A 17690-nucleotide genomic window follows, 5' to 3' on the forward strand; every position below is an offset into this window, starting at 1 on the left:
GGCAATGTCTTTCTTTTACAAGTCAAGAAAGGAAAAATTAAGTTTAATAAATTTAGCTGTAATTGCTCAGGCTGAACTACTTGAAACTACCATATTTTTGTAATTCTAAGCAGATATAAATACTGGCAATTTAATATGTTCAGCATAACACATATATCTTTCCTGTATAAGCACTTGGTTACGCTTTTTAACTTTGAAACACCATTGAAAAATTTCACTCACCTCAACCTCTACAGGAAATGTATAGCAGCGCTTCAGGTCTATCAGATTTTCAAAGATAAGCAAGTTCTGTGAATTCAAAGAATCATATAAAAATATCTGAATGGTTAGGATCTTTACTATTGATAATACTAAAAAATTAATAACTCATGAAGAAGCACTTCGGCTTTATATAAAAGAAACTAAAAGAACTACATCTACAATATTATACAAAGATACAAACTATAATAAAACTTTAAGTGATGTAATCTAACTTTTTCTTATAATGACAGTAATACTGAACACCTCAGGAAAGGCCTACCTTTTCTGGTTTTTCACTAAATAGAAAACCTTGATAAAATTTTAATTCATTGAAGACACAGCAAATCACAGAAATGGCACAGTTGTATGCAGCACAACGGTAAAGTCTTCTCCTCTCCAGTAACTGATTCTCACCAGCCATATTTTCTGTAAACGCATCGTAACACAACCTGCAGAGTAGATCCAGGTTAAAAATGAATTCGTGTAACAGGAAAATCAATGCTCAAGACCAATAATGCCAGACAACAGGATTTCAATTCAGCTCAGCCTTTTTTGAGCATCAGGTTTCTGTCCAACATAGTACTAGGCACTGGGAATAGAAGGCTAGCAGGTCACCGTGCTCATGCACATCTCAAGGTAGAGGCCATGTCCATGGATTTCACCATACTGCAGTGAGCACAGAGATAGAAAACAAGCACAGTAAGGTAATGAATGAAAGCAAGAAGGACAGAAAGTAGTCCAGCCTAAGAAGCCAAGAAAGAAAGATTTTAAGAGAAAATATCTGAGTTTCAAGTTATAAATTAGCCCCCCCAAAATGCACATAGGCACTATAAGCAGAGAGAAGAACATCACTGATAAAAAGGGATAAGTTGCATAGTGTGTTTAGAGGATAAAATGGAAAAGACAGAGAATGATAGGTGGAGAGAGATATGTTCCTTAAAAAGTTCACCTGCCATTATAAGGACCTTGGACTTCATCCTGTAGGACAGGGTCACTAAACCATTCCTTGGTGACAAACTATTTGTGAAAATAGTTTTACTGGAACACAGCAATGCCCATTAGTTTACATGCTACTTATGGCTGATTTTCCAATGCAGTGTAGTAGTTGCAACTGAGACCACAAAGCAAAATACAGTTACTATCAGGACCTACGCAGAAAAAGTTTGTCAACCCTGCTACTGAAGGAGAGGTTCCTTGGAAGGGTTTCAGGCAAGGAATTTGAACAATCAGAAATGAGAGAGACAATTCTAGGAGCAGGAGAATAATTATGAAGGAGACTACTGCAGTAGCTCATCAAAGACCAGAAGATACTACAACAAAGCTGTAAGAAGGAGAATGAAATAAGGGCACTCAGTAGGAATACTGAGGAGATAAAAATCCACTGGTGACTGATAGGGTGTGCCTGGATGTTGGAGAGATGAAGATGAAGGAAGAATAAACTATGGCTGTCAAGTCTTCTTTATGCAAATAAGAGATGGGCCTCTCACCCTGCCAGACAGCTTGGTTAGTTAAAGCATCATCTGGAAGTACAGAGGTTAGTTTGATCCCTGGTCAGGGCATATACAGGAACAAATTGATGTTCCTGTCTCTTCCTCTCTCTCTCTCTTCCTCTCCTGCTAAAATCAAACAAAAATTTTTAAAAGAGAGAGAGAGAGAGGAAGATAGATAAGATAGATAGATAGATAGATAGATAGATGATAGAGAGATGGACCCTGTCATTGACTGAGGAGGTAAAGTAAAGATTAGGGCTCAAGGAAAGTAATGAAACATTTGTTTTGAGTATGCAAAATTAGACATGTTAATCAAAATTTGTGTTCAATATTCACTGAGGGAGCTTCATTAGAAGGCTGGTTTTAGAGAAAATATATGCGATTACTTTGTGTTTTATAGAATGCCTCCTTAAAAAATATTTTAACATTCCTTTAATTTCAAGTTATAGTTAAAAAAGTACAAAAATTCCTTCTTTTAATCACAGCACTAAAAATATACTGATCACAAAAATTAGGGGATATTTTATCGCTTCATATTCATTTTGAAATATCCCCTAATGTTTGTGAGCAGTATATATAAAGCTGTTGAAGGGGTAAAATAGTAGAGAAAACAGTAAAAAAAATTTTATTTTCTGTTTTTTATAAAAGATATGTACAGTATAAAATGTTACCCAATAACAAATTAAAGTACAGTTAAGTAGTTTGTACATAAGAAAAAAATATAAAAAAACTATAAAATATACAGTGTTCCCTTTCCCCTCTTCTTCCGTGACAGCAGAACCCAAGGAAGCCCACCCAGGACCACCTTGCTGACCTGGACTCATGCTTGGGGACCATTGTGCCGCAATGGCTCCTTGTTTTGCCTCGGGTGAGCTTAGGAATTAGAATTCTGGGTCTACCTGTTTTAAGGTTTACACCACTTTTGAAACACCAGAAGTAACACCCCTCAAAAGAATATTAACCCTCAAGAGAACAACACATAATCTGGGCGTGGCAAGATGGCAAAAGAGTAAGTAGGTGGGCGTACCAATTTCCACCTCCCAGAACCAAACTGGATTTACAACGTACTTTTAAGAACAATCACCTGGAAAAACCAACTTTGGACTAAACTAAGAGGACTCTTTAACCAAGGATCACTGAAGAAGCCACACTGAGACCAGAAGGAAAAGCAGGAACACGGAGAGGGCTGCTCAGCTCCCGGGAGCGAACAGCAGCCCGGAGGGACTTGTGTGGTGGGAGGGGAGTTTCGTGGAGAGGGAAGGGTCCAGGGCCCCAGGAATGAAGCCCCAGCCTGCAGCCCCACAGCCTAGAAGAGGCTTACGAACAGTATTTAGCTGTGAAACAAGCCAGGATACTGTCTGTGAGGAAGAGACAGATTTTTTTAGACCCAGGATTCATTGTAAAGGGACCCCGCAGAAAACCTCTTTCACAACCACTCACCTGGGACTCCAGGGGATGGGGAGAGATGAGAGGACCAGAGTAGCAGGAAGAGAGTGTAATCTAGGAGGCACAGGAAGAAACACTTTGAGGGACAGCCACCCTAACCCCTGGGCTGGGTCACTCCCCAAATCTAAAGTGAATATTTTTCCTGGAACCAGCAATACCAACAAAGGGAAGCAGGTCACCTGCCAAACAGAAGCTCTCTTGCTTCAGTCAGAGCAAATAATCACTAAGAAGCAGAAAGCCGTCAGGAATACAGTACTGAGTGCTAAGGTCAAAGCTGCAGTGCCACCTCCACACTGCTGAGTGCTCACTGGACGGTGAGCAGCGGCGGGATGCGGGAGCGCGATCCTAATTCGGGGGTGGAAGCCAGGGCCAGCCACGACTGAGGCCCGGGGGCAAGTGCAGTACCACCCGCACAGTCCTGCCTAGCAGGGGCGAAGACCAGGGGCCGCTGTGGCTATGAAAGGGGTGGACTAAAGCAGGCCGACCCACAACTAAGAGATGGGCATGTGAGAGCGGTCCCACCTGCAGTCTCACCCACAGGGGCAAGGTGAAAGCCGGAGAACCGGCTGAGACCTGCGGCTGGGCACAGGAGCATAGTCCTGCCTGAAAAAAGGCTGAGACTTGAGGCTGGGCACAGGGAGGCAGCTACGCCCACTGGGCCAAAGCTTACAGACCGAATGTGTGAATGCAGTCCTACCAGCAGGGATGGAGAGAAGGCTGGGGGACTGCCAGGTATTGCAGACCAGGCGCACAAGCACAGTCACGCCCTCGGGAGTGATGCAAAGGCCAGGCTAGCCTAGGCTTGCAGAATGCACACATGAACGCAGTCCCGCCCACGGAGGTGAGGCGGAAGCTGCAGTGATAGTGGCAGCAGGCCAGTGCCAACAATGCTGGTGCCCGAACGCCTGATGCAGTAGCAGAGGGGGTGGCGGGCCTGCAGACAGACCACACTGACAGAAAACATAGGCCACACCCATTTACTCCTGTGACCACACCCTTCTTATACACAGACAAAATGGTAAGGCAGTGAATGCAACCCAAATGAATCAACAACAGAAATCCCCAGAAAAAAATCTGAATGAAATGGAAATAACCAAACTACCAGATGCAGAGTTTAAAATAATGATTGATAGGGTGCCCAAAGATCTTACAGCAACAATGGATGGGCATAATGAGCACCTAAATAGATAGCAAGTATAAAAAAGGACACTGAAATAATAAAAAGGAGTCAGGAATGACAAACAAAATATCAGAAATGAAGACCACACTAGAAGAAATTAAAAGCAGGATGGATGAAGCTGAGGATTGAATCAGTAAGTTAGAGGACAAGATAAACAAAATCACAGAAGCAGAGCAGCAAAAAAAAAAAAAAAAAAAAGGCTCAAAAACTCTGAGGTGCCTGACCTATGGTGGCTCAGTGAATCAAGCATTGACCTGGAAAAAGTCTCAGGAAACTCTAAGAGAGCACTGTGACAACATGAAGACCAATAATATTCGCATCATAGGGGTTCCTAAAGAAGAGACAGAACAAGGGATAGAGAATCTGATTGAAGAAATCATAGCTGAAAACTTCCCTAAATTGATGAAGAAAAAAGTCACACAAGTTCAAGAAGCAAAGAGTGTTCCATTAAGGATGAACCAAAGAGGCCAACACCAAGCCAAGACATGTCATAAAATACAAAAATTAAGAGATATAGAAAGAATACTGAAAGCTGTAAGACAAAAGCAGTCTATTACCTACAGAGAAGCCCCTATAAGGATGACTTCTGACTTCTCAACAGAAACATTACAGGCCAGAAAGGAATGGCAAGAAATATTCAAAGTAATGCAAAACAAGAGCCTACAACCAAGACTTCTCTATCCAGCAAGGCTATCATTTAAAATTGAAGAAGAAATAAAATGCTTCCCAGACAAAAAAAAAAAACTCAAGGAATTCATTACAACCAAAACAATGCTACAAGAAATGTTAAGGGGCCTACTGTAAACAGAACAAAGGGGGGAAAAAATCTAGTAAAAGAGGAATGTAGATTTAAAGAATAAAATGGCAATAAACAACTACATATCAATAATAACCTTAAATGTAAATGGATTAAATGTTCCAATCAAAAGATATATGGTGGCCCTGGCCAGTTGGCTTAGCAGTAGAGCGTCGGCCTGGCGTGCGGGGGACCCGGGTTCGATTCCCGGCCAGGGCACATAGGAGAAGCGCCCATTTGCTTCTCTACCCCCACCCCCTCCTTCCTCTCTGTCTCTAGCTTCCCCTCCCACAGCCAAGGCTCCATTCGAGCAAAGATGGCCCAGGCACTGGGGATGGCTCCTTGGCCTCTGCCCCAGGCGCTAGAGTGGCTCTGATCATGGCAGAGCGACGTTCCGGAGGGGCAGAGCATCGCCCCCCTGGTGGGCAGAGCGTCGCCCCTGGAGGGTGTGCCGGGTGGATCCTGGTTGGGCGCATGCGGGAGTCTGTCTGACTGTCTCTCCCCGTTTCCAGCTTCAGAAAAATACAAAAAAAAAAAAAAGATATATGGTAGCTGCATTGATAAGAAAATAGGACCTGCACATATGCTGTTCTACAAGAGACACACCTCAAAATAAAAGATACACATAGACTGAAAGTAACGGGATGGGAAAAAAATATTTCATGCAAATGAAAATGAAAAAAAAGCTGGGGTAGCATTACTTGTATCAGACGAAATAGACTTTAAAACAAAGGCTATAATAAGGGATAAAGAAGATCACTACATAATGATAAATGGACAATCCAACAGGAAGAGATAAACATTATAAATATCTATGCACCTGATATAGGAGCACCTAAATATATAAAGCAGATTTGATGGGGATAAAGGGCAAGATCAACAGCAATACTATAATAGTAGGGGATTTTAATACCCCACTAACATCACTAGATAGATCCTCAAGAAAGAAAATTAACAAAGAAACAGCAGATTTAAAAGACACACTAGATCTACTGGATTTAATAGGTATCTTCAGAACCTTTCACGCTAAAGCAGTAGAATATACATTCTTTTCAAGTGCTCATGGTACATTCTCTAGGATAGACCACATGCTAGGACACAAAATGAGTCTCAACAAATTTAAGAAGATTGAAATCTTATCAAGCATCTTCTCAGATCACAATAGTATGAAACTAGAAATCAAATACAATAGAAAAACTGAAAAACACTCAAACACTTGGAAACTAAATAGCATGTTATTAAATAACGAATGGGTTAACAATAAGATCAAGGAAGAGATAAAAAAATTTCCTTGAAACAAATGAAAACAAACATACAGTAACTCAAAATTTATGGGACACAGCAAAAGCAGTCCTGAGAGGGAAGTTCATAGCACTAAAGACAAACCCTAAGAAGATAAAAAAGATCAAATAAACAACTTACCCCTGCATTCAAAGAACTAGAAAAAGAACAACAAGTAAAGCCCAGAGGTAGTAGAAGGAAGGAAATAATAAAGATCAGAGCAGAAACAAATGACATAGAGGCTAAAGAAACAATACAGAGGATCAATGAAACAAAAAGAGCTGGTTCTTTGAAAGGGTAAACAAGATCGATGAACCTTTAACCAGACTCACCAAGAAAAGAAGAAAGATGACTCAAATAAATAAAATTAGAAATGAGAGTGGAGAATTAACAACTGACAAAGCAGAAATACAAAGGATTGTAAGAAAATACTATGAAGTATGTCATAAAAGTAGACAACCAAGGCAGAATGAACAAATTCCTCAAAACTTATAATCTTTCAAAAATCAATATAGAAGAACCAGTAAACCTAAACAGATCAATTTCATCAAATGAGATTGAAAGAGTTACCAAAAACTCTCAACAAACAAAAACCCTGGGCCAGATGGCTTCACAGGCGAATTTTACCAAATATTCAAAGAAGAACTAACTCCTATCCTTCTCAAGCTACTTCAAAAAATTCAAGAGGAGGGAAGACTTCCAAACTCCTTCTATGAGGCAAGCATAATACTGATTCCAAAACCAGGCAAGGACACTACAAAGAAAGAAAACTATAGACCAGGGGGCGGGAACCTATGGCTCGCAACCCAGATGTGGCTCTTTTGATGGCTGCATCTGGCTTGCAGACAAATCTTTAATAAAAATAATAATAATATTAAAAATATAAAACATTCTCGTGTAGTACAATCAATTCATTTCTTACCACTCATGTTCATGGTTGCAGGTGGCTGGAGTCATTCACAGCTGTCCTCTGGGACAACACCAAATTTTTATTGGATAATGCTTAATGTACACGGGTCATTGTATGGCTCTCATGGAATTACATTTTAAAATATGTGACCTTCATGGCTCTCTCAGCCAAAAAGGTTCCCAACCCCTGCTATAGACCAATATCCCTGATGAATTTAGACACTAAAATTCTCAACAAAGTATTAGCAAACTGGATCCAGCAATACTTGAAAAAAAATCATACATCATGATCAAGTGGGATTTATTCTAGGGTTACAAGGCTGGTACAATATCCACAAATCAATCAATGTGATTCAACACATAAAGAAAGAAAGGATAAAAATCACATGATAATATCAATAGATGTAGAAAAAGCATTTGATAAAATCTAGCACCCATTTATGATCAAAACTCTCAGCAAGCCCTGGCCGGTTGGCTCAGTGGTAGAGCATCGGTCTGGCATGCAAGGGGTCCCGGGTTCGATTCCCGGCCAGGGCACACAGGAGAAGCGCCCATCTGCTTCTCCACCCCTCCCCCTCTCCTTCCTCTCTGTCTCTCTCTTCCCCTCCCGCAGCGAGGCTCCATTGGAGCAAAGATGGCCCGGGCGCTGGGGATGGCTCCTAGGCCTCTGCCCCAGGCGCTAGAGTGGCTCTGGTCGCAACAGAGGGATGCCCCAGAAGGGCAGAGCATCGCCCCCTGGTGGGGAGAGCATCGCCCCCTGGTGGGCGTGCCGGGTGGATCCCAGTGGGGCGCATGCGGGAGTCTGTCTGACCGTCTCTCCCCGTTGCCAGCTTCGGAAAAATACAAAAAAAAACCCCAACAAAACCTCTCAGCAAAGTGGGGATACAGGGATCACACCTCAACATGATAAAGGCCATCTATGACAAACCCAAAGCCAACATCATACTCAATGGGCAAAAATGAAAAGCAATCCCCTTAAGATCAGGAACAAGGCAGGGGTGCTCCCTTTCACCACGCTTATTCAACATAGTTCTGGAAGTCCTAGCCACAGCAATCAGACAAGAAGAAGAAATAAAAGGCATTCAAATTGGAAAAGAAGAAGTGAAACTATCATTACTTGCTGATGATATGATACTGTATATAGAAAACCCTAAATCCTCAGTCAAAAAACTACTGGACCTGATAAATGAATGCAGCAAGGTGGCAGGATATAAAATCAATATTGAGAAATTAGTGGCATTTTTATAAACCAACAATGAACTGTCTGAAAGAGAAATTAAGAAAACAATCCCCTTCACTATTGCATAAAAAAAAAAAAAAGTACCTAGGAGTAAATTTAACAAAAGAGGTTAAAGATATATACTCAGAAAATTATGAAACATTGATAATGGAAATCAAGAAAGATAAAAACAAATGGAAGTATTATTCATGGATAGGAATAATAAACATCATTAAAATGTCTATATTTCCCAAAGCAATCTATAAATTCAATGCAGTTCCTATTAAAATACCGATGACATACTCCAAAGATACAGAAGAAATATTCCAAAAATTTATATGGAACCAAAAAAGAACACGAATTGCCTCAGCAATCCTGAAAAAGAAGAATAAATTGGGGGGTATCACACTTCCTGATATCAAGTTATACTAAAAGGCCATTGTACTCAAAACAGCTTGGTACTGGCATAGGAACAGGCATACAAATCAATGGAATAGAACAGAGAACCCAGAAATCAACCCAAACCTATATGGACAATTGATATTGACAAAGGAAGTAAGAGCATACAATGGAGTAAAGACAGTCTCTTTAACAAATGGTGTTGGAAAAATTGGACAGGTACTTGCAAAAAAAAAGAAACTGGATCACAAACTTACACCATTCACAAAAATAAACTTAAAATGGGCCCTGGCTGGTTGGCTCAGTGGTAGAGCATCGGCCTGCATTGCGGAGGTCCCAGGTTCGATTCCCGGCCAGGGTACACAGGAGAAGCGCCCATCTGCTTCTCCTCCCCTTCCCCTCTCCTTCCTCTCTGTCTCTCTCTTCCCCTCCCATAGCCGAGGCATCATTGGAACAAAGTTGGCCTGGGTGCTGGGGATGGCTCCATGGCCTCTGCCTCAGGCGCTAGAACGGCTCTGGTTGCGACAGAGCAATGCCCCAGATGGGCAGAGCATCGCCCCCTGGTGGGCATGCTGGGTGGATCCCGGTCGGGCGCATGCGGGAGTCTGACTGCCTCCCCGTTTCCAGCTTCAGAAGGGTGCAGAAAATAAATAAATAAACTCAAAATGGATAAAAGACTTAAATGTAAGTTGTAAAACCATAAACATCTGGGAAGAAAACATAGGCAGTAAGCTCTTCAGTATCTCTCGTAGCAATATTTTTGCTGATTTATCTCCACGGGCAAGTGAAATAAAGGACAGGATGAACAAATGGGACTATATCAAACTAAAAAGCTTTTGCACAACAAAAGATACCATTAACAAAATAAAAAAACAGCCCATAAAATAGGAGAATATATTCACCAATATATCTGATAAGGGTTAATAACCAAAATTTATAAAGAACTTGTAAAACTCAACAACAAGAAGGTAAACAATCCAATCAAAAAATGGGCAAAAGAAATGAATAGACAGTTCTCCATAGAGGACATGCAAATGCCAATAAGAGATGAAAAAATGTTTAACATCACTAATCATTAGAGAAATGCAAATTAAAACCACAGTGAGATACCTCACACCTGTCAGAATGGCGCTCATCAACAAAACAACACAGAATAAGTGGTGGACAGGGTATGGAGAAAAGGGAACCCTCCTGCACTGCTGGTGGGAATGCAGACTGGTGTAGCCACTGTGGAAAACAGAATTGAGAGTCCTCAAAAAATTAATAATGTAACTATTCTTTGACCCAGCCATCCCACTTTTAGGAATATACCCTATGAATACAAAATCACTGAAAACAAAAGAAGAACTGCAGCCCCATGTTTATTGCAGCATTGTTCACAATAGCCAAGATCTGGAAACAGCCCAAGAGTCCGTCAATGGACGAGTGGATTAAAAAGCTTTGGTACATATACACAATGGAATACTACGCAGCTGTGAGGAAGAATGAAATCTTACCTTTCACGACAACATGGATGGACATGGAAACTATCATGCTAAGTGAAATAAACCAGGCAGAGAAAGAAAACTATCATATGGCCTCACTCATTTGAGGAATCCGATGAACAATGTCAAATGAGCAATGGAACAGAGGCAGAGGCGGGATTAAAGGGACCAGTGGGAAAGTGGACAGAGGGAAAGTAGAAGAGAAAATGGGATCAGAGGAGGGAAAGGAATTAATGAAATTATATATACATAATACAGCATTATAGAGAACAGGACAGCAAATCCTGGAGGAAAGTGTGGAAGGCATTGGGGAAAGAAAGTATGGGGGGGCTGAGGGGAATAAGAGGGTGGGGGGATATATATTTGGTGGGACACTTGAATCTATGTAAACACAAATTAAAATCATAAAAAAGCAAAAAAACTATAAAGAATTTAAACAAACATTTGTTAACATTATGTACATGTATGAAAAATATTATATCAAATACAACATAAAATTAACTAAAATCTTACTTAATAAGTGTCTTTGTAAGTTCACTTCCTTCTGTAGTACACGAGCCATGGAGGATTTGATTAATTTTGGATTCCTTAGAGTGAACATCATCTTTCGGAAGTCGAGAATACATCACCTCTAGCATTTTATAGTAGCCCATCTTCTTGGTGATTTGATTATCAAAAGTAGATTCGTTTAGCTAAGAAAAGGTAACAAAAGATTATCTTTGATTCAAACATGAAAAATATTTTATAAACTAAATCAAATTTAATTTCAGAAAAGATATTAAACTACTCCAATAAGACACAGCTCAGGGTCTAAAACATGTATATAACTATTGATATGTTATATTCATGTAGCAGAAAATAATGCACAATGTCCAAATAGAGAACTTAGGGTATAGGTACACACAATTGCATAAACTCTTACTGAAGGTATAATAATAACAGATGAAAATTCAATTCTTAAAATATTTCAACTATATACATTGAAGTCTACATTAACAATTTGCCATTTGAGTGTTTACAATATTCCCAGCAGTATTCTACAGATGCTAAACGATTCCCCAAAGCCCAAAAGTTATCCACATCACAATCCTTAGAATTTGTGAATATAACTTCATAAGACAGAAAACGAATTTGCAAATGTGATTAAGGTAAGGATCTTAAGATGGGGAGAGAATTCTGGATTGTGCATGTAGACCCTAAATAAAATCACATGTAAAAAAGAGTTATAGAGGGAGATCAGATAGGAACAGAGACGGGACAACAGAGGCAGAGACTGAAGTGATGCAGTCACAAGGCAAGAAATCAGTCAGTCATCAGAAGCTGGGAGAGGCAAGGAATGACTACTCAGAGCTGCTCTGGCAAGTGTAGGCCCTTGCAACACCTTGATTTCAGCTCAGTGAAACTGAGTTTGGACCTCTGGCTTCCAAAACTGTGAGAGAATAAATTTCTATTGTTCTAAGCCACAAAGTTTATGGCAATTTGTTACAGAAGATTCACGAAACCGAAACACATTTTTATACCAAGATTTGGGGTGGTTACTGTAACAAATACCCAAAATATGAAAAAGGCTTTGGAATGGGGTGATATATATAGGATTAAAGAATTTTAGGCCCTGGCTGGTTGGCTCAGTGGTAGAGCATCGGCCTGGTGTGCAGGAGTCCCGGGTTCGATTCCCGGCCAGGGCACACAAGAGAAGCGTCCATTTGCTTCTCCACCCCTCCCCTTCTCCTTCCCCTCTGTCTCTCCCCCTCCTGCAGCCGAGGCTCTATTGGAGCAAAGTTGGCCCGGGCGCTGAGGATGGCTCTATGGCCTCTGCCTCAGGCGCTAGAATGGCTCTGGTCACAACAGAGCAACGCCCCAGATGGGCAGAGCATCGCCCCCTGGTGGGCATGCGGGGTGGATCCCAGTCGGGTGCATGTGGGAGTCTGACTGCCTCCCCGTTTCCAACTTCAGAAAAATACAAAAAAAAAAAAAAGAATTTTACTGCCTGACCTGTGGTGATGCAGTGGATAGGGCATTGACCTGGAATGCTGAGGTCATTGGTTTGAAGCCCTGGGCTTGCCTGTTCAAGGCACATGTGGGAAGCAACTACGAGCTGATGCCTCCCACTGCTCCGTCTTTTACTCTCTCCACTCTCTCTAAAATCAGTTTAAAAAATTTTTAAAAAAACCCGAATTTGGCTATGTATGACAGAAAAGGCCTAGACTGTCTCATAGAGATTACTGGTAGAAATATCAAAATTAAAGGTATTGATGGTAAGGGCTCAAAAAGAAGTGAAGAGAATGGGAGAGAAAGCCAATTTTGTCTTAGAGAATATCTCAATCATGATAAGCATATTGTTGACAGAAATACAAAATTTATTTGCTGCTAGTAAGGTCTCAAAAGGAAAATTAGAAACCTATTTTTGCAAAGTGAAAGAAAAGAGATCCTTGTTATATAGTGGCAGAAAACTTAGTTGAATACTAGTCTATAGTTGTGTAGAAAGTAGAATTTATAAACTATAAAATTGATTATTTAGCTGAGAGGATTAAAAATTTGTTGAAGGTGCTATCTGGTTCCTTCTTTAATGCTTTCAAAAAAAAAGTGAGGTACAAGAGACATAATGAGGAAAGAACTGTTAAGCAAAAAAAGAACCAGAACTTTATACTTTGGGAAATTATCTGCCTAACCAGGTGGTAAAAGATGCTAACATTAGATGATGCACTGTGAGGAAAGTGCTCTGGTGAGAAGACTATGGACAATCTTTGACTAGTGCTGAAAAAATTAAGCACGTGACTCATGGACCAGGAACAGAAATACAATTATCTTGCAAAGATCTGTGGTGACTCTTATCTAATAGAATAAATCTCCAGACATATGTAAGAGAACTGAAAGGTTTTTGAGAATGTTATACCAGAGGAAACACCACCAGATGAAATGAAAAAAGGCTACTGTACTCTCAAAATTTTACAGGCAAGAAACACATTGATAAAACTACTCAGCTGTGAACAAACATATGCTACCCTTCAAGAAAGAAGAGTGACTCTAAGGGTGGAGCCTTTAATCTGCAGGGCAGAGCATCAGGCCACAGATCATTATTTCTGGTCTTGAAACCTAATATAATTTGCCTGGCTGAATTCTGAGATTCCCTGGAATACTAACTCCTTTCTTACTTCCATTTTCTGTTTTGGGAATACGAATGTTTATAACTGTCATCATCCTATGCTGGTCCCAAAATCGTATTATGGAAGCAAATTGTTTTGTATGTAGTTTCACAGGTTCACAAATAGAATTTTGACCCAAGAGTGATCATATCGAGAATCTCACCCATACCTGATTTACATGGTATTTTTTACTTTGAGGTGATAATATTTAAGTGAGATTTTTGCACTTAAAAGTTGATGCTGTAATAAGTTTAGACTTTGGGGGGCGGGGAGTGTTGGAATGGAATAAACCTAGTTTGCAAATGGAAATATTTAAGCAGGTAAATAGTGTTAGGCTCAGTAATAGCCCCTAAAAGATATACATTTTCTAATCCCTAGAGCCTGTGAATACTTTATATGACAAAAAAGGGTAATACAGATAAAATTAAGTAAAGGACCCTGAGATAAAGCTATTATCCAAGTGGCAGATATTAGACAAGAGAAGAGGAGGTGATGTGATCACACAAGCAGAGATAGGAGTGATACAGCCACAAGCCAAATATTGCTGAAAGCCTCCAGAAGCTGGAAGAAGCAAGGGATACATTTTCTAAAAAAAGCACAGCCCTGACCACACTTTGATTTCAGCCCAATGAAACTGATTTTTGACTTATGACCTCCAAAACTATGAAAATAAATTGTTTATTCTAAACCATGTTTGTGGTAATTTGTTATAGTAGATTCAGAGACTAATACAGATTCCATGTAACCACAGACTGTTATCTAAATGTGGAGGTAATGCTCCGTGAGAAATAGAACCCCTTGACAAAACACATAGCAGTTCTTTTTCTATTTTTAAAAAAAAGTTATTTTTATTTTTTTAAATTTTTTTAGATTTTATTTATTCATTTATATATATATTAGATTTTATTTATTCATATATATATATATTTTTTTTTTTTTTTGGTATTTTTCTGAAGTTGGAAACGGGGAGGCAGTCAGACAGACTCCCGCATGCACCCGACCGGGATCCACCCTGCATGCCCACCAGTGGGCGATGCTCTGCCCATCTGGACTGTCACTCTGTTGCAACCAGAGCCATTCTAGCGCCTGAGGCAGAGGCCACAGAGCCATCCTCAGCACCCGGGACAACTTTGCTCCAATGGAGCCTTGGCTGTGGGAGGGGAAGAGAGAGACTGAGAAGAAGGAGAGGGGGAGGGTTGGAGAAGCAGATGGGCGCTTCTCCTGTGTGCCCTGGCCGGGAATCGTACCCGGGACTCCTGCACGCCAGGCCAACTCTCTACCACTGACCCAACCAGCCAGGGCATAAAAAAAAGTTATTTTTAAATTAGAGTTGACATAAAATATTTTAATTCTAGGTGTACAATCTAGTGATTAGATATTTATTTAACTTATGAAATGACCATCCAAGTAAATGTAGTTCCTATCTAACAACATACATACTTATTACAATATTATTGACTATATTCCCTTTCCTATCCTTTACATCCCTGTGATTATTCTGTAATGACCAATTTGTACTTCTTAATTCCGTCACTTTTTATACCCATCCCTTAACTCTGTATTATGAGTCTGTTTCTGGTCTGCTTATTCTATTAATTTTTTTAGATTCCACACAAAAGTGAAATTGTATGGTATTATTTTTTCCCTGTTGACTTACTTCACTCAACATACTCTCTAAGTCTATCCTTATTGTTGAAAATGGCAAGATTTCTTTCTTTTTTATGGCTCAAATTCCATTGTATATACGCACCACTTTCATTTTTTAATCCATTCACTTATCTATGGACTCTTAGGTTACTTCCATATCTTGGCTATTGTAAATAATGCTTCAAGGAACATAGAGATGCATTACTGGTCTTTTCAATTCAGTGTTCTGAGTTTCTTCGGATAAAAACCCAGAAGTAGAGCTGCTCCATCCTTTTTTTTTTTTTTTTGGTCTCATTATAGCATTTGTTTTAAAGTCTATTTTGTTTGGTATTGTTAATCCAGTTTTATGTTCATTTCCATTTTTATGTAATATTTCTTTTCCATCCCATTACTTTTGGTCTGTGTGTGTTTTGCAATCTGATGTCTCTTGTAGACAGCATACGTAAAGGTCTGATTTGTTATCCACTCAGCCTCTGTAGATCACTGATTGAAGCATTTAGTTCATTTGCATTTAAAGTAATTGTTGACAGATGTGTATTTATTGCTATTTTATTATTCATATTCTGCTTCTCTTTCTCTTTCAGGACCCTATAATATTTCTGGTATACTGGTTTGGTTGTATAAATTCTAGCTTTTCATTGTCTGAGAAGCTTTTATTTACTCTGCCCTTTGATTCTACATGATAGGTATTGCTGGGTACAGCTGTCTTGGTTGTAGGTCCTGCTTTTCATCACTTTGAAGATTTTGTGCCAATCTCCTCTGGTCTGCACAGTTTCTGTTGAGAAAATAGCTGACAGTCTTATGAGAGTTTCTTTGTAGTTAATTAACTTTTCTCCCGCTGCTTTTAAGATTCTTTGTCTTTAACCCTTGGCATTTTAACCCTTTGAGTAGTACCAACATTCACGTACATCCTCATGCCTCCTGACCATCCAGAGTACGACTGATTTATTTAAAAAATGTGTAAGGCAACATTAAAAAAAGGCAAATGTGTGTTCTTCTTGTTTCCATAAATTGGTTATCAATCAAACATGATTTTAAGTTAATAAAACTGTAAATAGAACTAATTTCATTTTTTTTTTTTTTTTATTCATTTTAGAGAGAGAGGAGAGAGAGACAGGGGGGAGGAGCTGGAAGCATCAACTCCCATATGTGCCCTGACCAGGCAAGCCCAGGGTTTCGAACCGGCGACCTCAGCATTTCCAGGTCGATGCTTTATCCACTGCGCCACCACAGGTCAGGCTAATTTCATTTTTTGAAAAAATACTCACTCCTGGGAGTCAGCAAGCATGAAAAAAACTCACTTCTCAAAGAGTTAATTATGATGTGTCTTGAGGTAGGCCTCTTTGGGTTCATCTTATTTGGAACTCTAAGTGTTTCCTGGACTTGTATGTCTGTCTATTTTCTTCACCAGGTTAGGTAACATTTCCATTATTATTTTTAAAATAGGTTTTCAATTACTTGTTCTCTTTTCCTTCTGGCATCCCTTTGCTGCAAATTTTGGTACACTTCTGGTTGCTACAGAGGGTACTTAAAATATCTTCATTTTTTTTTAATTCTTTTTTTCTTTCTGCTGTTCTGATTGGGTATTTTCTGTTTTCTTATCTTCCAAATTGCTAATTTGATTCTCTGCTTCATCTACTCTCCTGTTGATTCCCTATAATGCATTCTTCATTTCAACTAGTATATTCTTTATTTCTGCCTGGTTCTCTTTTATGCTTCCTATCTACATTTTTATGTTTCCTATTTCTTTGTTAAAGTTCTTTCTAGATACATCTCTTCATCAGCTAAGTTCACTGAGCATCCTTATAACCAGTGGGGTTTTTTTGTTGTTGTTTTTTAAATTTTATTTATCCATTTTTTTAGAGAGTAGTGAGAGAGAAAAGGGGGGGGGGAGGAGCAGGAAGCATCAACTCCCATATGTGCCTTGACCAGGCAAGCCCAGGGTTTCGAACCAGCAACCTCAGCATTCCAGGTCGACATTTTATCCACTGTGCCATCACAGGTCAGGCCAACCAGCGTTTTTAAAAAAAAGATTTTATTTATTGATTTTAAAGAAGACAGAAGCAAAGAGAGAGGGAAAGAGAGAGAGGGAAAGAGAGAGAGGGAAAAAGAGAGAGAGAGAAAGAGAAGGGGGAGGAGCAGGAAGCATCAACTCGTAGTAGTTGCTTCTCTTATGTGTTTAATTAGGCAAGCCCAGAATTTCAAACAGGCGACCTCAGCATTTCAGATCGACACTTTATCCACTGTGCCATCACAGGTCAGGCAACCAGTGTTTTGAACTGTGCATCTGTGGACCCAGGCTGGAGCCACTGCCTGGTTTTTGTCATTGCTACTGTGGAAGACTTTTGTATCAAAAACAATCTTATATTCTGAGGGATGATCTCCCTACCCCCTCCCCGTCCCCTGCACCCATCTCAGAGGAGGAGGGATGGGCTCTATATTTTCATTCCAAATAA

At 39.8% G+C, this 17690-nt stretch overlaps 1 protein-coding gene and 1 non-coding gene across 3 annotated transcripts in view; one reads left to right on the top strand and one right to left on the bottom strand.

Annotated features, from left to right (window-relative positions):
* The window catches only part of PRKDC (protein kinase, DNA-activated, catalytic subunit), a 269534-nt gene that overhangs the window by 117874 nt on the left and 133970 nt on the right, over positions 1–17690 (bottom strand). For both annotated transcript variants that reach the window (XM_066266092.1, XM_066266091.1), the window contains exons 42-44: positions 10958–11136; positions 521–689; positions 223–288 (exon numbers count right to left, since the gene is read on the bottom strand). In XM_066266092.1, coding sequence (XP_066122189.1) covers positions 223–288; positions 521–689; positions 10958–11136 — 414 coding nt within the window. The remainder of the gene's footprint in view (positions 1–222; positions 289–520; positions 690–10957; positions 11137–17690) is intronic.
* Positions 9246–9321, top strand: TRNAC-GCA (transfer RNA cysteine (anticodon GCA)). The gene has a single exon. It is a non-coding gene; the product is annotated as a tRNA-Cys (tRNA).

This window comes from Saccopteryx bilineata, chromosome 3 (genome assembly GCF_036850765.1).
Source record: "Saccopteryx bilineata isolate mSacBil1 chromosome 3, mSacBil1_pri_phased_curated, whole genome shotgun sequence".
NCBI lineage: Eukaryota > Metazoa > Chordata > Mammalia > Chiroptera > Emballonuridae > Saccopteryx > Saccopteryx bilineata.